The 26956-nt window shown below is 39.0% G+C and overlaps 1 protein-coding gene across 1 annotated transcript in view; it reads left to right on the top strand.

Moving 5' to 3' along the window:
- The window catches only part of LOC126424933 (basic proline-rich protein-like), a 114994-nt gene that overhangs the window by 40526 nt on the left and 47512 nt on the right, over window positions 1-26956 (top strand). Inside the window, exon 5 of the mRNA XM_050087780.1 lies at window positions 1011-1105. Within this exon, the coding sequence (XP_049943737.1) occupies window positions 1011-1105 (95 nt within the window). The remainder of the gene's footprint in view (window positions 1-1010; window positions 1106-26956) is intronic.

Here is a 26956-nt window from a genome sequence, read left to right as displayed (position 1 = left end):
GAGATTATGTTAATTTTTGATGCCTGCGATATTTTTATTTTTCACTTTGTCTCTCTCTGTCTTTTAAACTTTTTGCCCTAGGCAGTTGATGGTGCACAGAGTTAATTATTGTAGCAGTTGTAGTGGAAACCTAACAGTTGTTAAAGAACGTGTTTAAGCATATTTTTGCCACTGTCAAAAAAAAGTTTTCTTAAAATGATTTTGCAAACTTGAATAATGATTGACAGCTGATGTGCAGATTCCAAAAATTGCACTTGAGTAATAATATTTGTATTGACATTCACACATTATTTTGACCATAAAGCTTTGTTTCTTTGCTTTTACAGCAAATAAAATGCATGCAAGAAAAATGCTGTAAATTGCTTGTGTTCAATGATTCTAATTGAGCTTTGATTTTACTCAGCATGCATTTCGCATGGTTGGAGGGTTTGAAGTTGTGTTTGTAGAACGAAAACAATATTGGAAAGAGTGAAATTCATGTAAAGATGCAGTATGTACTGATGGCAGGGCTTCTGTCATGCAGTCAAGTAAACCATATAAGCAAGGATTCTTTTATTTTTTTTTTTACTTTTGATAAAATATTTGTATTATTTATTGTTGTCTTATAACAGCTTGTGTGTAATATTTTATAAATTTTGGTACTAATTTAGGTCTCTTAGTACTGATCCTAACAGTAAGGTGCCATAAACCTTTAAAGAGTATAATTCTGGGGGTTTCCTTCAGTAGATGTCCTGTTTCCAGGTTTTCCTTGGCCACATTTCCTGTCATTGAGGGCTATCCATGGAACAGCTAAATGCCTTGACTACTGTCTTCTCCCTGATGCTGCCTTTTAAGCGATTACACCATGTTGCATTGTCTCCTCTTGCCACACACAGTTCATTTTAGTAAGGCAGAAAAAAAAAAAAAAAAAAATGTTGGCTGTTTATGTAAGCCACTTCTGTGATACCCAGTCTGTGTTTGAGTGGGGAGCAGAAGTGTTCACCTGCAATACTTTCTGTCGTATGTCTAAGGTGCCGCTGGAGGCTCTTCGGTTGAAAGGATGTCACTGCCAGATGACCTCAAGAAGAAATGCACCGATACCCAGTGTGACATCTGCTCTATGACGGTGCGTACACTTTCCAGATTTCGTGCGAAGCACTGAAATATGAATAATATTGTCTCATTTTCCTGTTGATTATTTCAGATAATTTGTTCGTTTGTCTTACTGCGTGATCTTTGCTAGTGAAGTAAGTTATGACTTTTCTTAATGCAGCATCTTCCATTCATTGAACACAGTTGTACAGTACAGGTGTGTTTGGAAGCAACGGCGAGTGCAGACATGTATTGTATGTGTATATAAGAAACTTTGTTGTTTTGTGAAAGGAAATATGATTAGAAATATACAATTGCATTTATTATATTTATTGCTTGCAAAGCACTGGTGCGACCCAAACTAAAGTGTAATGTAATTGGAAAGACAAAAAATTTACTCAACAAGTGGCAGCAGAACACACACATAAAAGGAGGGTATAATTAGGCAAGCTTTCAGAGCTAGTGGCTCCTTCTTCAGGCAGTAGGTTTGAAGGGGAAGGAAAAGGACTGGAGAGATTTAAGAAAAGAGGTAGATTTTGGAAAAGTTGTCCGGACAGGGGGCATGGGAGACTTAGTGGGTGGGATGAGAAGGAAATATAGCTGAAGTGTGCGCAACACATACCATGCAGGACTTACAGGGGTATTTATATCGAATGTATAAAAGTAAAAGCAACAAAAATGGTCACAGGTGTTTCTTTTCCCACTCACAGGAAAGTGTCAGAGATTTGAAAAAACTGCACAGGCAGATGCTTGAAGGTAGACACAAACTATCCCGTGTAAACCCACTTCTAGAGTTTTGAGAACCACCTTTAAGTGATAACTATACAACCCCCCTACATATTGTTATTGTAGAAGACAAGGTTTGACTAATTACGGGCTGCACAGAGTTGTTTAAGAAATCACCCCTCCTGTGCCCCCATGCTAGTGTGAAACAGGAAGAAATCCTACTCACGGGTACAATGGTTTGTGGAGTTACACAGGAGGAGGTGTCTAACTTTTCCACTGTAAATAACTTGTGTCTTCTTGGATATTTGTGGTCTTTCTTCAGCTTGATGAATAGTGACAAGAGATGTATGAAACAAAGACCAAAGAAAATTTTGTGACTCGTTTAATCACAAAGATGCAGACATCATTCATCTCTTCAAAATGGTAACACACAACCAATGAAATATCATCTGTTTCAATGATGCAGGTTACCATTGAGAGTGGAACTAGCGTTCTTGCTTGCCTCACCGGTGCTAATTTCCGTTGTTCTGTGACTAATTGAAAACTAAATTCATGCGACTTAACCCGACAAGCCACGAGGACTATGCTTTGTCGATTTGTTCGGTAAGTGAATGTAGGTCAAAAATTAAACATCACTACTGTTCTAAATATTTTTCTTTGGTTCCTTGGAGAAATAAGTTGAGAGACCAAAACACCGGTTGTTATTAAGGATTGCTGCCTACTTTTCTCCTTAATCATCAATGTAGAAGTAACATGTTATTTTATTTGTATCGCACACACCTATGATATTATTCAACCAAGCAGCAACAATATTTCAATTTCTGCAAACTTGTTATTAAAATGCCACATCTCGCTTTATTTCTCTGTACACAACATTTTTTTAAAAGTTAACCAACTTAGCTTGAAAAAAAAAACATTTGATTTTTTTCTATATAGAAATTAATATTGATATTTACGTGAAAGCAATTCAGCATTAGAATGTAAAATATGGTAGGAGATTCTTCATCAGAGATTCATTTATGAGAATCATTGTCTTGCATTTAATTAACATCATTTCACCAATGTAGAAACTTGGTTCTTGGATATTCAGTCTTTCTGTTTTAATACTTTTGTTTTATTTTAAATTACATTTATTTATAGTAAGGAATTTTAATTCATATAATGAAAATGTTATTAAATTTGCTTTTTATCTAACATCAAAATATCAGTGTTAACCAAAAAAGACAACTACCGGCCCATGCGGCTTAAGCAGTCAAAGATAAAACTGTTCATGATAGCTATCTACTTACTAAAAATTCAGCTTTGGTACATTTAGTACTTGCTTCACCAGTGTGATAAAAATAACTTTATTCCCACTAATGCCTATTGCTTGCATGCTTGTGTGTCATAACTGTTATGCAAAATAATTATCCCTAATCAGAGATGCCACTTTTCTTCTACCAAACACTAATATACTTCTTCATTTCATTTCTGTCTAGTCTAATCTCATCCCAAAAATACACTGCACATATTGATTAGTTCAGGTGATACTCCCTCTCTTACTGTAGATGAAACCTTGTAATTTGCCATAAGTTTCTGGAAAAGTAGACGTACAAGTCTTCTGTAAATACATATCTTCTCGAAGTGTCAGAGTATAGGCGACTCTCTCAACTTTAAATTAAGCCAAATTGAATAACCCTTTGACTCCCCCCCCCCCTTACAACAAAACATGTCACTATATCATCAATTGAATGATTCTGCAAACTGTGGCCAATTTATTTTAGAGTTGATGAAATGCTTTCAAGTTTCCAGCCAGGTGGCTGTGCTAAAATACCGCAACATTTTGAAGAGTGACGTACTCGTCATCATCTGGGGAAGTGATGAGAAATTACAGATGTTGTAATATTTATGCTAGGGATGCACTCCATCCACCTGGTTGACAGCGGCTGAGTACTGTTTGATGTCAAGTAGGGAGGGACTACCGTTTGGTGTCAGGTGGGGATGGTTGTGAGGTTGCAGCAGTGTGGTAGTGGGTGCGCCAGAGGCTGCGACGAGCACATCAGGTGCGTTCGACTGAGACACACAGAGAAATCAGTGACAGCAGAGTGTAGCATAAAGGAAGACCATACTTTTGTCTTTCAGAACACCGAGGTACTTTGCCGAGCAATCGGCTATTGGGACAGTGTTACAAAGTAATCCTTATGAATTAGGATTCAGAAGAATCTAGTCCATAGGGACAAGTACCAACTGAGTTCGGCGCGGAATCCTGTGCTAGTGGCAATAGTATAGGAGTGCGCCCAGCAGTGTCCAGCACCAAGATGCATCAGGAATACACAGACAAAGTTCAAGCACAGCCTCTGGCACACTGGCACTGCAACCTCACCCTGGAGGGTGCACTTAGCTCGTATAGATATTAAGACATCAGCAATCTCTCAATACTTTGGCAAAAGATGGCAACTGTGGCATTCTTCGAAATGTCATAGCATTTTAACACTGCCACCAACCAGGGAAACGTGAGAACTTTTCACCAATAGTAAATGCCGGAAGGTCTACATTTATACATTATTGTATGATGCATTAAATATTCTGACCTAGCGTTGCTGCGCTCTGGTTTTGCAACTGCTGTTTATTTTAATGCTTTTCCCACCACAGATAGTCTTCCTGTAATTGAGCAGCTTTCATCATTATGAGATGTCATTTAAGTATGGAACAGATATATTACACAATTGTTTTTACTATAAACAATATTAGCTGCTTATCGTGCAATTTTCTTACAATAGAGGTTTTCCTCCGAAAACGTGCTACCTTTATAAATAGGGTGTTACAGTCCTTGAACATCCTTTCCCATTATACATCTTTTTGTAGAGTGCCTGTTATCTTTAAAAACTCACTCCAAATGTAGCTTTTCACATCAAAGATGCTGGAACTCATTTGTCTTGCGTACATTAAGTACACATTGATGCTGTCAGTCCCTACACTTGTTCTGTGCTCACTACTGTTTCTACTGAAGAAGTTCTACAAAAACCACAGCAGCAAAGTTGGGTACATAACATTAGCCATTACAAGCAACACACACATTGAGAGAGATTTTCTCTTTGACTATTCAGAAAATGGATATACTGTTAAACGGTATTACAACAAAATACTTCTGTAGGCAGAATTATTAATAACAGTGTTGATAATATCAAGAGTGTAATAGAACTCACATTTATTGAGTGTATGTCTTGTCTTTTTACAGTAAATGCTCTTATTTGTTATGAAGTCCTCAGATATTTCTAGTTGCCATTACAAGATAAAACCAAACTCCACTAACAAAATTGTGGAGGTTGTTCTGGGATACATTCAGAGTATTTTGGTATAAGGGACATGCAGTCTCCATGGCCTCATCACAAAATAATAATGTAATTATGACTTATTCAGTTTGTTACCTCAATTATCCATGTTCAAATGAAAAAACCTTTATGGCAGTAAAAAGGCAGCAATTAAACAAGATACTGAAAATCAAATCTTTGTTACTTCTGTAAGCTGTTAGGTGGGCAATGTGCAAGTAGGATGACACATCCGTCTGCCCGTTTTAACCATTTAATAATATAGGTGTGCAACAGCAACTTTGGCTGGGACAGGTGCTGCACTCTTGGTGGTGCCTGAAAATGAGTACTCTATTCTGAATTGCTACAGAGAAATAACTTGAGTTTTTCACTGTCTAGCTAAATCATCATCGCTATCAGTGTTGCTCCAATCATAAACATCAATGTAATCTATGGTAGTAAAGTTATAATGTACCTGTACTGTCCAGCGCATAAAAAGGTTTTTGTCACATGAGTACCTAAATGTTCCGTGATTAATGGAAACAAGTCATCAAATCTGAAGATCAGTGCTTGCTGATAAAGCGTAGATAGTTACAACCTGATCTATCGCACTAGTGTTTACTGTGTACAACAATGATAGAAATGTTAAAAGAACATAATAAGGTAAAGTTTCACTGTAGTTAGCCATAACTATATATATGAAAATGGTTTGAATGAATTTAGATTGCAGAATAAAAATGGTGGACAGCTCCAAAATTGAACAAAAGTTAAATTTGGTAAATGGCTGTAATGACTTTGAAACTGCACATAAACTGAGCAATAATGATAATTACGGCAACTGAACAAAATAGATTCACATGAGCTTAGACATGGAAAACGTGTAACATAAACACTAAAGACGTTAATTTGTAATGTGATGATGGTAATTATAATTATGAAAACCAACATTTCATAGAAACTGTACTGTATTATGTAACTCACAGTACTGCTGTCTGTTTGAATGGTAGTGTAATCACGACCAAACTTAAATAATTTTCTTTACTGACTACTTTTCAAATGATGCCGTTAAAAACTTTCTTTCATGGCAGCTATTTATCAGCACTAATGTTATTTAAATAAATGCACAAAATGCAACATAAAATCATAAAATAATTTTGACTACAAGAAATCCAGCATAATTTTGTCATAGAAATATGAACTGCGTACAAATCACTTTTAGTTTGAACTGATTGTGTGCAGTAGTTAACTTTTGCGGAATTCGTGGTAAGGAAGATAAGATCCCGCTGATCTTTAACGACTTGGGTCTATAAAGTTTCTGTCACAAACTTTAGGCTTTGCGTAAACACATTCCGGTGTTCCAAAAACGTTTGTTACACTGGCATGACTATTACACAACTATAAAATTACTGACTGGATCTGACATTGTGATGAGTTGCTTGTGACGTGATGTAGTGTTTATTATCAAATTCAGTATTGGCAATATGCTCTTCTCAATTAATGAGCACCTTGAATAAATTTGGGTCACACAGTGTTTCTCATTAATTCCAATATCTTCTTGTGACCCTGTTGCTGTGCTCACATAGTTGCTCGCTTAGTTATATTTTGCCTTGCCACATACACCACCATTTCCAGCACAATCTCCATATTGCATTTGTGATCAATGCACATCTGTACCACACCACAGATGCTTTGCAGCTCAACTCTGTACTCATTTGTACAACTGCAAGGTCTCACCAGCGGTGTTACTTTTACATGAAATCGATTCTCTGTGTGTCATATAGTATATATGTCCCTGACATTGCCGTTGTGTTTACTACAATGATATGATGTAATTATTTCTTACTTATTCTTTTAGCTTACATTACATTTTCATAAATACTAACTACTGACAAAATTCATAAATACATGTAGTTACCAAAAGTGGAAAAGTGGTTTTACACTTGTGAAATCAAGTAGCTGAAAAATATTTGTAACACTGGGTTGCAATGTTACAAAGTGACTTGCTTTCAATGTAACATGGTCAAGTACCATATGGCTTTTGGGTAACTCCTGATGAAAACAACAGAGGTAGTAGAAGCAGCTTGAGAGTCTATGTACTGATCAGCCAGAACATCATGACCACAGGGGTAGTATTGATATAAACCTGTCCAGGTGATAGCAATGTCGCCTGGTGAGGAATGACTCCTATCAGACACATGCACAGTGTATGTAGTATCAGTGAGTGTGTTGTTTGTTCATAAAATGGGAAAAACTCAGATCTATCTGAGTGTGATCGAGGGCAGATTGTGATGGCCCAGAGGCTTGGCATGAGCATTTCGAAAACCACACAACTTGTCTAGTGTTCTAGAACAGGGCAGGTGGCGAACTATTGTGGAACTATCATCAGACTTTAATGCTGGACAGAGTAGAATTGAGACTGAACACACATTGCACCGATCACTACTAACGATGAGCCTCCACAGCCAATGGCCATTGCATGTGCGAAAGTTGCCATTGGCAACTACGACTGAAATGAGCACGACAATCAGCACTGGATGTTCGGGCAGTGGCAGAGCATTGCAGAGTCTCATGAATCCTGACACTTTCTTTATCGTGCCAGTGATAGGGCATGAGTCCATCATATTCCAGGGGGACAGTTCCTTGAAACCTGTACTGCAGGACAGAAAGAAGTTGACAGCAGCTTCATTGCACTTTGGGGAATGTTCACAAGGGCATCCATGAGTCCAGTGGAGCTCATGCAAGGCACCATGACGGCCAAGGAATATCGAATATCGTACACTGGTTGCTGGGCTTGTACACCCCTTCATGATGATCATGTTTCGTGGCAGCAGTGGCATTTTTCAACAAGGTAATACACCATGTTCTAAGGCCAGGAGTGTGATGGGAGTGGTTAGAGGAACACCGTGGCAAGTTCCAATTGATTTGGTGGTCCCCCAGCTCACCAAATCTGAAGCTGATCAAACACGTCTGGGATGTGGTTGAATGTGGCTTCAGAGCTAATCGCCCCCCTCCCCACAATATATGGGAATTAGGTGACTTGTGTGTACAGGTGTGGTGCCAGCTCCCTCCAGTGACTTATCAAGGCCAAGACTCATACCCATTGTTATCCATGCCAAATTTGGACATAACAGCTGTTAGGTAGGTGGTCATAATATTCTGATTAATCATTGTATAAAACTTATGTGGCAAGACATCAGTGAAGGTTGCCCATTAAACTTATCTTCGAAAACTATTATTTCCCAGTGTGGAAAGAGGGATAAACTACGGAAGCTTAGATGGAAATGGGTGGTCACTCAGACGCCAGGATGAGAGAGATCCATGCATTCAGAGTGATGGCCACCAGTCTCCATGCACGCATTAAAACATAATCCATTGTCAGAAATAAGCTCTGCATTCAGAATCATTCAGCCACCACACTGCCTGCACACATTGTTTGCAGTGACAGTACAGTTGCTGCTCCATCAGTGCTCACCCAACTATAAACTTAAAGTGTGTATTTAGTGGACAAATTGTATTTTGTGGACAAATTGACAGAAGTGTATTACTGAACTTTTCATGTATTCCTCAAATTCTACTGCAGGAACAGTTGTTGAAGTTTTGGGGTCTCAATGCTTAAAAATTGCTGCAATGTACACCAAATGTTTGTCTGCAATTTCCCTTGCAAGTAATGCTCCTCTTTGAGCAATACATGTGAACCATAAAAAGTTATATTCTCCACCAAGGACCAAGCAGACAAATTCATTTTGTTGTTAAGGTAGTTCTAGTGACATCAATGTGGCAGGCAGTTTTTTGTTGCAAAACTAGGGATGGTTTTAAGAGAGATGACCAACATCTGACCTTGATTTTAAGGGAGGTTTAAGGGGGAGATACAGATGCAGTTAATTTCAACTGCAAAACCATGTCACATTTTCGTGGAATGGATGACAATGTAGATACAAACATTTAGAAAAAAACTGGCATAGTTTGGTTCCTTTTAGTCTGTTATGTTACATGTGTTGTGTAAGTCAATTGACAAATAAATAATACAATGAGTGTGTTTAAATATAAATGTGTCTACAATCGACTTTCACAAGTCACTGTTATATACTATAGCTGCTGATTGGATGAGGCAAGTGCATTTGTTGGTTACCAGTACTGACGAATGATATTTCCCTTCTCACAACTTCTCTAGATGTATAGGCTAAGTCATTTTGACTCTGCTCCTCACATTAACTTGATCCAAACCATCTTTACATAGAAATCTGAAGGCAGGAAACTTGAACAATCGATAATACTTCACGATACTAATATTTATAAGAGTGATCACTGATGAAATATATGGGAGAGACAGGTGGACAATAAGGGAGTCCGGAGGATTAAAAAATTCTCATATTTCCCAGGAACTCCTGTATTATAGCAGAGTTCAGCACACTATGTGAAACATAAGCAGTTTACAAATGTGTGCCATGTACATATTGCTCATTCAGGACATTGTATCACCTGAAGTATTTTTATTCAACTATTCTCAGTGTACTGAGTTAGTATCCAGTACCGTCTGTATAATTTTGCTGCCAAAGATTTTATGACACCCTGAATGAAAAATATGCTTTTTATTTCCCACCATCCCTTCAATGAACAATGGATATTGTTGAAACAAGGTGACTTGTATCCCTCAACAATACAGATAAGTGGACCTTAGGTGTGACCACTAAGGAGAGGTATTTGTGGAAGAGCTAAGACTAACCTGTGATTCCTGAGGAGGAGGAGGAGGAGGAGGAGCAGTAGTAGCCGCCTTTCCATTAGTTGCATGGGCAGCAGTCTGGATGACTGACTAAGCTTGCCTTGTAACATTTGTCAACATGGCCATGAAGTGGTGGCTTCTGCAAATGGTTGAAAGCAATGGTTCAAAGCCATTATTGTTTTGCTAAGGGCATGCATCTCATATTCTAAGGCTTAGTAATGACAACATCCTTCTATGTAAAATATTCTGGAGGTAAAATAGTCCCCCCTCCCCCATTTGAATCTCTGGGAGGGGACTGTTTGGTAGGATGTGATCATCAGGAAAATGAAAACAGATTATCTACATGTCAGAGCACTGAACATTAGATCCCTTAATTGGGTAGGTAGGTTAGAAAATTTATGGATAGCTTGAAGTTAGATATAGTGGGAATTAGTGAATGCAGTGGCAGAAAGAAAAGGACTTCTGACCAGGTTGGTACAGATTTATCAACACAGATCATTTACGCGTGGATCTAGTAATGAATAAGAGAGTAGAAATGTGGGTAACTTACTATGAACAGTATAATGAATACATTGTAAGGCATGTAGCTAACACCCACCACAGTAGTCCATGTTTGTATGCAAACTAGCTCTTCAGATGGTGATAGTATTGATAGACTGGATGATGTGGTGAAAGAAATTATTCAAACAATTGGGACAGATGAAAATTTAGTTGTGATGAGGGACTGGAATTTGATAGCAGAACGTGGATTAGGGCAAGGAAATGAAAGAGGAAACCACCTTGGAGAATTTTGCACATAGCATAATTTAATCTTTGCAAAAACTTGGTCAGTGAATCATGTAAGGAGGTTATATATGTGGAAGATACATGGAGACACTGGAATGTTTCAGATAAATCAGATTTTTAACTGCAGAACATAACCAGGCGCAGATGATTACTCGTACCATAATTTATTGGTTATGAACTCAAGGTTAAAACTAAAGGAATTACAGAAAGGTAGGAATGTAAGGAAACATGGCTTGGATAAGTTGAAAGAGCCAGAGGTTGCTGAGACTGTCATAAGGACCACACTGGGCTGAATCAGGGGAAAGGAATACAGTCTACCTCTACATGCTTACTCTACAATTCACAATGAAGTGCCTGACAGGGGGTTCATTGAACTACCTTCAAGCTATTTCTCTCATACAGTGTGCAGGAAAAACAAACACATCTTTCCGTGCAAGCTCTTGTTTCTCTTATTTTCCTATGATGATCATTTATCCCTTTGTAGGTGGGTGCCAACAAAATACACTCCTGGAAATTGAAATAAGAACACCGTGAATTCATTGTCCCAGGAAGGGGAAACTTTATTGACACATTCCTGGGGTCAGATACATCACATGATCACAATGACAGAACCACAGGCACATAGACACAGGCAACAGAGCATGCACAATGTCGGCACTAGTACAGTGTATATCCACCTTTCGCAGCAATGCAGGCTGCTATTCTCCCATGGAGACGATCGTAGAGATGCTGGATGTAGTCCTGTGGAACGGCTTGCCATGCCATTTCCACCTGGCTCCTCAGTTGGACCAGCGTTCGTGCTGGACGTGCAGACCGCGTGAGACGACGCTTCATCCAGTCCCAAACATGCTCAATGGGGGACAGATCCGGAGATCTTGCTGGCCAGGGTAGTTGACTTACACCTTCTAGAGCACGTTGGGTGGCACGGGATACATGCGGACGTGCATTGTCCTGTTGGAACAGCAAGTTCCCTTGCCGGTCTAGGAATGGTAGAACGATGGGTTCGATGATGGTTTGGATGTACCGTGCACTTTTCAGTGTCCCCTCGACGATCACCAGTGGTGTACGGCCAGTGTAGGAGATCGCTCCCCACACCATGATGCCGGGTAATGGCCCTGTGTGTCTCGGTCGTATGCAGTCCTGATTGTGGCGCTCACCTGCACGGCGCCAAACACGCATACGACCATCATTGGCACCAAGGCAGAAGCGACTCTCATCGCTGAAGACGACACATCTCCATTCGTCCCTCCATTCACGCCTGTCGCGACACCACTGGAGGCGGGCTGCACGATGTTGGGGCGTGAGCGGAAGACGGCCTAACGGTGTGCGGGACCGTAGCCCAGCTTCATGGAGACGGTTGCGAATGGTCCTCGCCGATACCCCAGGAGCAACAGTGTCCCTAATTTGCTGGGAAGTGGCGGTGCGGTCCCCTACGGCACTGCGTAGGATCCTACGGTCTTGGCGTGCATCCGTGCGTCGCTGCGGTCCGGTCCCAGGTCGACGGGCACGTGCACCTTCCGCCGACCACTGGCGACAACATCAATGTACTGTGGAGACCTCACGCCCCACGTGTTGAGCAATTCGGCGGTACGTCCACCCGGCCTCCCGGATGCCCACTATACGCCCTCGCTCAAAGTCCGTCAACTGCACATACGGTTCACGTCCACGCTGTCGCGGCATGCTACCAGTGTTAAAGACTGCGATGGAGCTCCGTATGCCACGGCAAACTGGCTGACACTGACGGCGGCGGTGCACAAATGCTGCGCAGCTAGCGCCATTCAACGGCCAACACCACGGTTCCTGGTGTGTCCGCTATGCCGTGCGTGTGATCATTGCTTGTACAGCCCTCTCGCAGTGTCCGGAGCTAGTATGGTGGGTCTGACACACCGGTGTCAATGTGTTCTTTTTTCCATTTCCAGGAGTGTATTTTTACACCCTGAGGATAAGTTATTGATTGAAATTTCGTGAGAAGATCCTGCACAATAAGAAACACCTTTGTTTTGATGATTGCCACCATGATTTGCGTGTCATATCCGTGAAACCATCTCTCCTATTTCGTGATAATACAAAATGAGCTGTCCTTCTTTGGGCTTCTTTGATGTCCTCTATCAGTCCTGTCTGATGTGGATTCCACACCACAGGTATGAGTACAGTATACAGGTTCAAATGGATGTAGACCAATAGTTATTCAGAGACAAAACAGTCTTCAGATTGAAGAAAACTATGACAACAATGTACAAAAATTGATTGATGGAAGCTGATGTGCCTGTTGATTGCCGTGCAAGGTTATTATTGAAGCATTGTTTTTGTACCAGATTTGTTTTGCTAATTTTGCTTTCACTCAGCACAAAGGTACTCAAAGTTAAACAAAACTGTGCGATAGGTACGGATAGCTGAAAGCCTGTGAGCATGATAAGAAGTTAGTTTTTTCAGTGTTTATGTAATTTTTACTGTGGTGGAATTATGTTTTAACCAGAATACTAAGGTAGAATATTTCTGTGTCTTTTCATTCATATTCTCCATTGTGATGCTGTGCCCTGTTCCTTAAAAACTCAAATAGGAAGTTTAATAAATAAGAAAATTCACTCTCATTCAGAATAACTGGGAATTAAATCCACATTCTATAATCATGACTGCAGTATTCTTTGTTTGTCATTAATAATGACAATTGAGTGCTGGTGTGAATACTCCAATGAGTGCCCCCCCCCCCCCTTCCCCTCTTTCCCCTTCTTGTGTACATGGATAATGATCCTTAAACAATGGTAAACATCAGTCATGGTTTTAGCAAACAGTATTTGTGTGGTCATAGCGTGTAGGCTTTCACGGCTGGCGTCTTCAGTAATTAAAACTTACGGGCTAAGAGGCCATGGTCCAATAGTAGAAATACTTCTCCCTGACGACTCACCTCAGATGATGTTGCCTGCAGCTGGCAACGAAACGTCAGGGAGAAGTATTTCTACTATTGGACCACGGCCTCTTAGCCCGGAAGTTTTAATTACTGAGTATTTGTGTGGATTTGACATTGCACCTTCTTCCACTCAAATATTAATTATTTTCTTCTCTATAATAAACTATCACTGAATTGTCCTTCATGCTTAATGTTAATGCAAGATTTGATTTTTTTGTTTTGCGTAGCATGAACTAAAGAACCACATGTGATATCTCAACTTGGCTGTTCTAACGTTCATGTGTAACATTTTGCTCCACAAACTCGTGTTTCTTGTGAATGTTAAACACACAAGCAGTTCAATTACCAGTGTTGTATAGTTTCAGATTTTTTTAAAAACAAGAACAGTTTCTCTCTTCACACACTAGTTCAAAGACATAAATTTATACGAATCATGGAATGACTTAAGACAAGCATTCACTGAATGGTGGAGTCGTCGTATAGTTAGTAGGCACATGAGCAATAGGTATTGAACATGTACCTGAGCTTTCAAGCATATGTCCTTCGAGCGAGACACTGAATGAAAATGATATCTGGGGAGGGGGTTTGTCTTGGGGAGGGGTTTGCATGCAAGTGCCATTTCAAAACTTAGCTATGGCACTAGAGTTTGTTTGTCTTGGATCAACTACTCAACGTCTCACAATATGAGAAGTGGCTGTCTTTGTTCAGTCCGGAAGTGGCTGTCTTTGTTCAGGCCATTGTTATTTGTATTCTATCTAAGAGTTTTGTTTATTATATTAAATTTGTAATATTGTCTTTGGAATTTCAGAATGTTTTGTTTATTTTGAAATGTTTCTGTGACACATTTGTTTGATTTTGTTTTCCTTTGTGTTTTCCCTTCTCATTTTTCTTTCTCTGTTATAAAATATTGTGAACTGAAGTATGTCATTGTTTGAATGGGGAAATGTCACTGAAGCTATTGCATTTCAGGCACCAGTAAAATCAAATGGCTTAAGTACGGAATACATAATGTCCTGACTGTGGTGGTTTCTATAAGTGATTTTGATTTCAAGCATCATTGACCTTGAATTACTTAGAACAAAAGAGACATAAAAAAAGTGTGTGAGATTTAACATTGTAAGCTTTCAGCACTGCATTTTTCATTTACCTGGCTTAACCAACTAAAATACTTAAACGTTCTTGGAAATTACCATGCATAAACTTCAATATATCCAGGGCTTGGACTGAAATACTGTATTCCTTTTACTAAGACCTTTTATTTATCACTTTTGTATAAATCTGTGTTCATTCTTATGATTTGGTATATCGAAAGAAATATTTTAACAGATCATTTCTCCACTTTACTTTCCAACAAGCTGCATGATATCGGTAATGCTTCTATTGACTTATAAAGTAATGAAAAAGGTTGGCAGCATTTGAAACAAATGTTTACATTGCAATTACATGAATGCTTGCAGTGTCATGTCTGATATTTTTACAGATGTTAAGATAAGCACTATTGTGCTGATAGGGAAGTTGTCGTTCGAGTTTCACTAGAATTGTGTGCACCATCTTCGTGTTACTGCTGTGCTTTAAAATTGCAGTTTGAAACATGTAAAATTCAATTGAAAGTAATTTACATTTGTCGGTGAGCATAGTGTGGTGTTTGCACCATCAGTACACCGATGGGGGCGTGGCATTGTTGGCTCCCACTCTGTTGGCAATCCCGTTATCAAAGAGCCACTGCAATATGAAGAGTAGTTTAATATTCAGCTTTGTATGCCTTATGATGTCCAATGAAGGTATTCAAAAGTGATACAACATGGGCTGAATGTAGAGGTCTGTACTAAAAGTGGATTTTAATCAAACAATGCAACATCCAGGATAGAATGTAACAATATTATGAGAAGGGAAGTTGCTACTCACCATATAGTGGAGTCGCAGATAGGCACAACAAAAGGACAGTGAAGTGCTGCAGGTTAGAGCGAAGGCAGGGGAGAGGTTTGTGTGTGTGTGTGTGTGTGTGTGTGTGTGTGTGTGTGTGTGTGTGTGTGCGCGCTCGCGCGTGCGTGCACTTGATTGTGCATGCAACCTCAAAATGACTTGTTGCTGAGTGAGGTATTTTGCTAATCAATGAAGAAAATAAATATTTTGTTGATCACTCATACATCACAAATTTCAAGATATTTTCTGGATAAGAAAATTTCACCTGTTTCAAGAAAGTAAATTGCTGTATTCTGGTCCTGATGAAAATTAAGAAAAATTTATATATGTACTTAGAGATCCAGTTGTACTACACTACTGGCCATTAAAATTGCTACACCACGAAGATGATGTGCTACAGACGCGAAATTTAACCGGCAGGAAGAAGATGCTGTGATATGCAAATGATTAGCTTTTCGGAGCATTCACACAAGGTTGGCGCTGGTGGCGACACCTACAACACGAGGAAAGTTTTCAACCGATTTCTGATACACAAACAGCAGTTGACCGGCGTTTCCTGGTGAAATGTTTGTTGTTGTGATCCTAATGCAAGGAGGAGATATGCGTACCATCACGTTTCCGACTTTGATAAAGGTCAGATTGTAGCCTATTGCGGTTTATCGTATCGCAACATTGCTGCTCGCGTTGGTAAAGATCCAATCACTGTTAGCAGAATATGGAATCGGTGGGTTCAGGAGGGTAATATGGAACGGCGTGCTGGATCTCGGTCACAGGCATCTTATCTGCATGGCTGTAACGGATCATTCAGCCACGTCTCAATCCCTGAGTCAACAGATGGGGACGTTTGCAAGACGACAACCATCTGCACGAATAGTTCAATGACGTTTGCAGCAGCATGGACTATTAACTCGGAGACCATGGCTGCAGTTACCCTTGACGCTGCATGTCTGACAGGAGCACCTGCGATGGTGTACTCAGCGACGAACATGGGTGCACGAGTGGCAAAATGTCATTTTTTTTGGATGAATCCAGGTTCTGTTTACAGCATCATGATGGTCGCATCGGTGTTTGGCGACATCGCGGTGAACGCACATTGGAAGCGTGTATTCGTCATCGCCATATTGGCCTATCACATGGCGTGATGGAATGGGGTGCCAGTGGTTAACATCTCGGTCACCTCTTGTTCGCATTGACAGCACTTTGGACAGTGGACGTTACATTTCAGATGTGTTATGACCCGTGGCTCTACCCTTCATTCGATCCATGCGAAACCCTACATTTCAGCAGAATAATGCACAACTGCATGTTGCAGGTCCTGTACGGGCCTTTCTGGATACAGAAAATGTTGGACTGCTGCCCTGGCCAGCGCATTGTCCAGATCTCTCACTAATTGAAAATGTCTGGTCAATGGTGGCCGAGCAACTGGCTTGTCACAATACGCCAGTCACTACTCTTGATGAACTGTGGTATCGTGTAAAGCTGCATGGGCAGCTGTACCTGTACCTGTACCCGCCATCCAAGCTCTGTTTGACTCAATGCCTAGGCGTATCAAGGCAGTTATTACGGCCAGAGGTGGTTGTTCTGGGTACTGATTTCTCAGGATCTATGCACCCAAATTGTGTAATCGCATGTCAGTTCTAGTATAATATATTTGTCCAATAAATTCCTGTTATCATCTGCATTTCTTCTTGTTGTAGCAATTTTAATGGCCAGTAGTGTAATTCATATATGGATTTAAGATTTTTTTACATGTTTTTTGTGGAAGTTAGACTTTCAGGTGATTTTTTGCCCGATGGAGACTGGGGAAGTGTAATCTTGTAGGTAAAGTTGTGTTTTTGAATAAAATACAAAATGTAGGATTACTTTTTAACAGCTCAACTGTAGTGGGAAGTGGAAAGAGATAAAAGGCAGATAAAACAGAGATGAACATTCTTTTTTGGTATGGAGCAAATTACCTGTTAGGAGAATGCCAATGTGTATTAAAAATGCATAAAAAGTTGCATTTTTTAGCAACAAAATATGAATTTATTTAAACTTTCCCAATGTTGGCTTTCAATTTTTCCTCTCTGACTCCTACTAAATGGTGAATCCACCCTGCTCTTTATTTTCTGATGCTTGTTAAGGGAATGTGTACTGTAGTACACTTGTGCATTGCCATTGAATGTTTGACAGTCACTGTCTTTAAAATTTACAAGTTATCTGATTTTAAAATGCTTTCCAAATTGAATAATTTTTGGATGTGTCAAACTAGAGAATTTCTTTGTATGCATCTTTAATCTTGTCTGTGGCTGTACATTTTTTATCTAACTATAGTGACATTTTGTGGTATTATTTGACCTTTTGTGTGTAAATTTGGTAACTGAATGCTGAACTCCCTTGTGGTGTTCGTTATAGTTTGTCCCGTAATCATATGCACAAGAATACAGAGTTGGGTAAAGACATTCAAATGCTGCAAATTGTAACAACACTCAATGTAACTCACGACATTGAATATTTTTTTCAATGACGTTTCTATTTGGATTACTTTCTTAGATATTGTTTGGGATCGTAAATGATCTCTATAAATAAAAGTAAGGTTTTAATTGATTATTATTTTGAGGGAGGTACTGGCATCAGCTGCCATTGAATATTGAATCAATTATGTGACAAAAGTTGTAAATTTGTGCCAGACCGGGACTCAAACCCGGATTTCCTGCTTTATGCTAATGGCCACCTTAACTGCTTCAGCTATCCAAGCACACTTTGTGTCTGACCCAAATTCTCAACCTACCACACACTACTAAATAGTATCCCTGCTCGTGTACCTGATTTGCTTGCAGCATTTCCTGTATTCCCCTCAAGAGGTTCAGACATTATCATACATCTGCGTTGAGGATACCACAGCAGTCAAGCTTACAGGTATACTACATATGTGTGGTGTCTGTTCTGTTAGACATGTCCAACTGAACAGACACCACACCTATAGAGTAATTAATAGGTTAATTTTACAGCTGTGGGTGTGATGTCATAAATTGGAGATACAGGCTTGAGAGATCTTCTATTGTATTGTATCATGAAATTTAGTGTTCTGGTTTATTTATCTGCATTGTTTCAGCCTTTTGCCATCAAGAGTGATTTGCTTAGTAAACCTTCATCCAACCCAGTACCTGTTGATTTTCTTGCTTTGTCTGATTCTCGTTGCTTCCTTGATCTCTGTTTTGATCATTATATCAGTTCAAATTTTTTTAACCCGTAGTTCGACCTGTACTGCATTGCTGTTGGATTTTCCCCCCATACCCCCATCACTTTCCAATACTTGCAGGCTTCTTTCGTCCAATTGCTCTCTGTTAAGCATGTCAGATTCCACATCTTTTGGGTCAACATGTTGTCGTCCTTCCTCATATTCCCAGTTAATCTCAATCTTCTCTTCTATATCATGCTTGGAATTGGTTCTTCACTCTCGTGCATCTCCTCACTCTGTCTGTGTTTCCAAACATCACTTTGTTTATTCATGTCAAAAATGTCTCTCAGAATCATAATAAAATTCTCCTCCTTCAGCCAGATTGTGGAGGGAGGTGAGGTCTCTCAGTGGTAGAGAGTTGTAGAAATTTCCACCAGAATGAAGCTGAACTTAATCCAGATAGCACCTGTGGTGGAGTTGCTATACTTCTTTTAGATATTGAATTGAGAAATAACTGTTGTGGTACTTGGTATTGAACTGATAATCATTTGACAAAATAAGTATGTCAACTAAAGCAAATATTTCTTTTTATCGCTAGCATAAACAAGGAGAGCCAGGTTGTGCAATGGTATCTAAATGTTGCTTACTCAAAGCTTCATCAAAACACTGTAGTATGTTTTAAGTTCTGGAGGCCTCTTCTATATTGTTCCTGGTGCATCAAAGGACCTACTCATTGCGTAAGCTTTGTGCATCCCTCATGGGAGCATCAGGAAGATTTCGACTCGGAGGATAGCACTGCCTTTATCATTTCATCCAAGCCATTCTTGATCACTAGCACCTCACGTTATTTCTCATACCATTCAGTCACTGTGCTACTTAACAATGTGGCTGCCAGCCTGTCACCACCACTGTAGTCCCTTACCGTTTATGCATCCACCAACTTAGTCCAACAGCCACAGTTGCCAAACGCATACCCCTTGTTGTGTTTGAGTATTTAACTACCATTTTGGACTCAGCTGTACAGTTGATTATAGCGGTGCAGATTGCATGTCGGGCATCCCACTCTGTGATCACGTTGTGTGGCCGACCACCCATTTGTCACTGTGCACAACTCCATCTATCCATTGCTTCACTCGTGCATCACTGTCTTTGGTGTTCCGACCTAATAGTGTTCCAAAGTTCACTGTTCAGTTATTTCTGTAATTGCATTCTTCCAATAAATTTCACAGTTTGTGATGAAGGTTTTTATAAACAGTCAACTCAATGTTAAATAAGCCATGCCTTGAACTGGCATTTGTTGAGTGAGCACATTCGTGTATGATTGTCCAAAGCCTAGCACACTGAAATGGCTATAGTCCATACAAAGTATTAATCTGCTACCATGCAGAATTCTGGTTGGGGTCAGCACAGAGGATTTTACCAAGCCTTAACAAACCCCAAATCACAGTGTGCCTGTAACTTACAGATCATTACACTGATTTGACAAAAGTCGTGGGACAATAATCTGCACATATACAGATAGCAGAAGTATCACTTATACAAGGTATAAAAGAGCATTGTGTTGGTGGAGGTGTCATTTGTACTTCGGTGATTCACAAAGAACAGTTTCCACCAATATTATAGCCACACAAAGGGAATTAACAGACTTTGAACATGAAATGGTAGTTGGAGTTACGCGTGGGACATTCCATTTTGGAAATCATTCGGGAATTCAATATTCTGAGAGCCACAGTGTCAAGAATGTGCTGAGAATACCAATTTCAGGCATTACCTCTCACTACGGATAACGCAGTGGCTGATGGTCGTCACTTAACGACTGAGAGCAGCGGCATTTGCGTTGAGTTGTCGGTGCTAATAGGCAAGCAACTCTGCGTGAAATGATGTGGGATGAATGTCGAATGTATCCATTGTGATAGTGTGGTGAAATCTGCTTTGCACTGACTGGAAATGGTTGTTTGTGGACTTCATCTTCCCAAACAATGATTGAATTTTTATGTATGATAATGCGCCATTTCTCTGGGCTTCAACTGTCTGCAATTGATTTGAAGAATATTCTGGGCAATTTGGGTGAATTATTTGGCCATCCAGATCACCCAACATGAATGCCAGTGTAGATTTGTGGGATATTATTGAGAGGTCAGTTCGTGCACAAAATCCTGCACTGGCAACACTTTCGCAATTACAGATGGCTGTAGAGGCAGCATGGCTCAGTATTTCTGCAGGGGACTTCCAATGACCTGTTGAGTCCATACCATGTCGAGTTGCTGCATTATGCCAACCAAAAACCACACGATACGATATTATGTAATACCCCATGACTTTTATCACTTAAGTGTACTTTCTGTTACTAACAGTACTTGATGTTACTAACAGTGTGTTACAGCAAATGCCACTCCACCTTGTTTTGTGGTTTTATATTGTATAGTGTTTGTGTTCGTTATGCGGACACTGTCCTTTTATGGTGTATTTTAATTCAGCAGCCAGTAAAGAAATTGGTTGTATTAAAGCTTCGTAATGCTTGATGTCGTGAAGCACAAATCGTATGATACTTGTGTTTAATCGCTGCTCAATGATTATAGCACTGAATAACATTACATAGCTGCCTTAGGCCTGCCAATTTCATTAAAAATTGTTAGTCAGTCCCTACTGCCCTCAAGGTGGGTAGCAAAGTTTGTAGCAAATACTTCCAGATTTTCCCAAAGAAGTCCCACTGCATAATTTTTCTTCGCCCATTTTCGAAAAGTATCTATAAAAAGCAAGGAAATAATGTTGGTGATGGTAATTCGTGCTACATGGGTTATTCTTTAGTAGATTTCCTTCAATTTAGTAGATTGTAAGTATTTAAATAAATTATTTGTCTGGGATCAAATTAAAGCATCAGCATAAGAGGAAAGTGTTTTTGTTAAATCAGTTCTTTGTTGACATTGCTTGTTATCTGTCAGCTCACTTTTGTACTACCTCTGTCAACATCTTTCAGGCTGATAATTTTTTTAAAAAATATTAACTTTATAAAGAAAAGTTACTATTTCCTAAAATATCAACCACATTCTCACATGTGAGTTCCAGTATTTAAAATATTTGTGTGTTACATTTTTCACTTCTAATAAATGAAGTTCAGCCATTAAATGCATAAATATTGTAGGGCAGTCCAGTTACAGTATCACAACAGTGAACCAGAAACTAAGTATCCATGTAATAGACAAGGCAGTAACTGATCTTTACTACAGATCAAATAATACATTTTATTTCTTAACAATTAAAGAACAATATGTAATGATATTGCAGTCACACAAAGTTGACACTCTTGCAACTGCGGACTCGCACCACATGTTCATATTATGACCAGCTCTATGGGCAGACTATGACTTGCACTGGATGGACTTGACTCGGTCTTGTCATTCAGTGAACTATTTTGAAATATAGAAATCACATGTCAAGAAATCCATTCTTATGCTTTACCAACTAGTACTCATACAAAAGATACATTCTTCTCTTTCATAACCATATGTTACAGATGCAGTAGAAATAAGAGTGCAGTCGTTTACTTTTGTGGCACTACAATATATAGTCAAAATCAGAGCATATTTATACCAATACTTGAATAATTATTTACATAGGGTTATTTTGTATGATTTATGCTAATCTGATATTATCATAATATAATTAAAATACATTTGATTGTATGTGTCAGCAATTCATATGCCCTTTTTAAATATTAATGATTTCGATCCTACTGTTTTGTAGCATAATTGACACAGTATTTATTACTATGCTGTTATGTAAATGGTGAAATCTTTAAATCAAAGTCACTTCATACTTACTGCATATTAAGTAAAATCAAATTTCAAGAAAGTTGGTGCTATAACTTAGTACAGGTCAGTGTTTCAGCAAAAGTTTGTTAGTTGATTAGACATTTTTAGAGCACATGATACTATTAAATTTTAAATATTGAGGTCCTCATCAATATTAACTATTCCATAGAAATAAGCATAACATAAACTGATGTTGAAGCAATAAGAACTTGTAAAAATATCCTGTTAAGAATTTTTGACATTTACTAAGTAATGGTAGTCTGAAAGTAAATTTCAAAAAGAAATATACACTCTAGGGGTGCTGTCAGATCTAGTGTGGATGCCCCACTTTCCTACATTCATACCCTGTGTGAACCAAAATATGATATGAAAAGCCCATGTCATGGTTAGGGGCTCATCTGAAACTCGCTCAATGCTGAATCACACCTTTTCTCATGGAGGTGGTGTGTTGGTTGCAAAGGAGACATTTATTTACATGTGGGAGGGGAAATTTACTATGGTTCTTATTTTTATAAACACAGTTGGAATAACTGGAACAAATATTCTGTATCTAATTATAGAAATGACATTTATGAAATATGTTTTACCTTGAAGTAAAATATCACTTTGAGGTGAGATGGTAATTAAAAATTTATCAGTAATTCCATACTTGGCAACAGATTTTTTTCAGTGGAACTGATTTTTCACATGTAATTTTATTTTATTGTTTATAATTGCTGCTGTATCTGTTTTCCTGTTTACACTTTATTTAGTGACTTTCCATTGAATGAGCTTGATATAACAGGGACCTTCCTGGTCAAACAGGAGGACACTGTTGCCACCTCTCTGATCTCTTAGGTACATCTCCTTGGAGTTCAAACACATTCATTTACAAAATTCTTTCTTAGTGTTGTAATTTTCTCTAATATTAATGAAAAAAGATGTGAAAACACCTGAAGTCCCCTTGCCTTTTATAACTGATTTTTTTGCACTGTTTCTCCACTAAGTTGTACTATTTACAAAGTTACTTTCTTTTTTTGTCATCACCATCATCATCACATCACAACTGATTTGCACTTTGCATGTGTCATTTAATGTTTCCTTTGTTCAAATAAATAACTGCCAGCAATTGTTTTTTTTTTTATTTCTCACGAAAGTGTTTTTTGGACATACTTCATAGAAATTTTTTGGACTTTTAATGTTAATATCATTGTGGTGAATTTGTTTGTGCTAGTCATATCATAAAACCAAATTAAAAAACCTTATAAATATGGCTTTATAAAACAGTGGTTTTGGTACATATTGCAGGAGATGAGGGCTTGTTTAATACATTTTTTAAACTGAGGTATTGTGTTTCTCCTATGAACTTTCATTTGCTAGTTATTGTTTTGGCTGTTGGAAAAGATGTACTCTTTTTCTGTCATGAGTGCTGGTAGTTTCAATTCTTGATTCTGCAAAAATTAGCCTGTAAAATTAAAGAAAGGCCAAAGGCTGGAGAAATATACTGAAGCACCAAAGAAACTGGTATAGGCATGCATATTCAAATACAGAGATGTGTAAACAGGCAGAATATGGTGCTGTGGTCGGCAATGCGTACATAAGACAGAAAGTGTGTGGCACAGTTGTTAAATTGGTTACTACTGCTGCAATGACAGGTTAACAAGATTTAAGTGAGTTTGAAAGTGGTGTTATAGTCGGCACACGAGCAATGGGACACATCATCTCCGAGGTAGCGATGAAGTTGGGATTTTCCCATACACCCATTTCAGAAGTGTACTGTGAATATCAGAAATCTGGTAAAACATCATATCTCCAGTATCACTGCAGCCAGAAAAAGATGCTGCGAGAATGGGACAGACGACGACTGAAGACAATCGTTCAACATGACAGAAGTGGGACTCTTCCGCAAATTGCTACAGATTCAAGTGTTAGTGTGCGAACCATTCAGTGAAACATCATCGATATGGGTTTTTGGAGCCGAAGGCCCACTCATGTACCCTTGATGACTGTACACCTCAAAGCTTTACACCTCGTCTGGGCCCATCAACATCGAGACTGGACTGTTGATGACTGGAAACATCTTGCCTGGCCAGATGAGTCTCCTTTAAAATTGTATCGAGTGGATGGATGTGGACATGTATGGGTATGGAGACAGCCTCATGAATCCATGGACCCTGCATGTCAGCAGGGGATTGTTCAAGCTGGTGGAAGCTCTGTATAATGGTGTGGGGTATGTTCAGTTGGAGTGATATGAGACCCCTGATATGTCTAGATACGACTTTGACAAGTGACATGCCCATAAGCATCCTGTCTGATCACCTGCATCCATTCATGTGCATTGTGCATTCCGGCAGACTACGGCTATTCCAGCAGTTCACTGTGACACCTCACACATCCACAATTGCTACAGAGTGGCTCTAGGAACACTCCTCTTACTTTTAACACTTCTGCTGGCCACCAAATTCCCGATACGTTAACATTATTGAGCATATCTGGGATGTCTTGCAATGTGCTGTCCAGAAGAGATCTCCACCCCCTCATACTCTTACAGATTTATGGACGTCATGTTGCGGCACTTCTGCATACTCATGGGGGCACTACACAGTATTAGACAGGTGTACCAGTTTCTTTGATTCTTCAGTGTAATTCAGCTGTGTGCTGAGGATGAGCAGGGGTGAAAAAGTAGCTACAGTTTATGAATGTGAATTATTGTAAGAGCATTATGCAACTGAGTACCAGAATAACCAGAAAAAGAAATTTAAGGACAATGCAGAATATTGAGTAAAGGAATTGCTATGTCTGCTCTCTGACTGTTGACCTTTTTCTGTTTAAAAGAGTTAAAACAATATAAATAATGGGATTGCGCGATCTACACTGTATTAACATTTTGTATTCTGTATTTGGAAAAAAGTCTATGCATATCTTAAATGAATGTACACATGCATTTTTGTTTAACTTGTTAACTTTCTGGATACAGTACCCTTTTTCTGGAAACCAGTATTGAGGCATTTAATATTCAGGCCACAAACATGTACAGAAGACAAGGGTTGGATTGGATTAGATTAGATACACTTCAAGTGAAATGATCTTCACATATGTAGAATAAGGAAAAAGAAAAAAATCTGAAACAAATATTTATTTCTTAGTTATAAAAAACTTGTCACAAAACATACAAGTGTATAATACAATGTGGTGCATTTGATATTTGTGGAACATGGGGAATGAAAGTGATACATTTGTTCCCTCTGTTTGTTTAACGCTCTGCCACAGTTCCATGATATATCAGGTATTTCAAGACCAAGAACACAAAATTAAGTTAATTAAGGCTCATGCAAAATAAATAAGTGCACCTCTTATAATGAAGGGAAGTAGAGTTCAGATTGCAAGTGTAACACCTTGACTCCTATAAATCCCTCTGTGATCCATTCACAGCCACTTTAATTTAGCTGTCCTTCCTAAATGTTTGTAACCTCCCACCCACTACATTGCGCTGATTCTCAATTTAAATGGTTTTCTTTGTGATAGTTTGACATGGGTAATAGATGGTTAACAGAGACAACACACTTAGTACAAAACCTGACCGTGTTGTCGAAAATGAAAATGAGTCTCTTTTCTTTACGTATATTGAAGTCATCAGTTGTTCACTGTAAATAAAAGGGTTGCTTTTGAAAGCACAATAGTTCATACTGTTTACTTTGTTGATTGAGTGCATAAGTAAGACACTTCCTAACAACAGATAAGTACATATATGCTCAGATTAACAATTGAACTTAGATCCACTTTCATACTGAAGTTTGTCATTCCTGTATTGTTTTTTCATTTTAAACTATCACACTGTAACTGTTCACCAACGCCTTAACACTTCTTGAATTAATGAAATGAAATGAAATGAAATGAAATGTCGTGTGGCTAGGGCCTCCCGGCGGGTAGACCGTTCGCCTGGTGCAGGTCTTTCGATTTGACGCCACTTCGGCGACCTGCGCGTCGATGGGGATGAAATGATGATGATTAGGACAACACAACACCCAGTCCCTGAGCGGAGAAAATCTCCGACCCAGCCGGGAATCGAACCTGGACCCTTAGGATTGACAGTCTGTCACGCTGACCACTCAGCTACCGAGGCGGACCTTGAATTAATAATGTAGCCCCAACAAACAATACTGACTTAGAATGACAATACTAATTTGTTGACTGATTGCATGTGTAATTACACACAACCTCTGCAAATAAACTGTTTAATCAGTTTGCCTTCCATTTGATAGAGAATTTCCAAAATTATATTTTATCATGATCTACAAACTTCATATTTTTTGCTGCAACTCAACTGGCATACAATTGTTCCACATGAAACCTCAATACCGGCCATCACCTCACGTGGGAGGTGCTTGAATGGTCTCTGGCATTGTTGATCAAAACAAACCTCCAGGAGAATGCCTTCTGCCCAAAAAGGCATGCTCAACACCATATGTTCCAGAGAAGCAGTGGTACATGTGACTGTCATACCGCTATTGATAGTATTACCCCTTACAACTTACATTCCTAACCTTAATAATTATCATTGAGAGTAAAAAAACACTAGTCATA

This window comes from Schistocerca serialis, chromosome 10, assembly GCF_023864345.2.
Source record: "Schistocerca serialis cubense isolate TAMUIC-IGC-003099 chromosome 10, iqSchSeri2.2, whole genome shotgun sequence".
In the NCBI taxonomy this organism is placed as follows: Eukaryota; Metazoa; Arthropoda; class Insecta; order Orthoptera; family Acrididae; genus Schistocerca; species Schistocerca serialis.
Note: the sequence above shows the minus strand (reverse complement) of the source record. Positions and strands in the feature narration are given on the sequence as shown.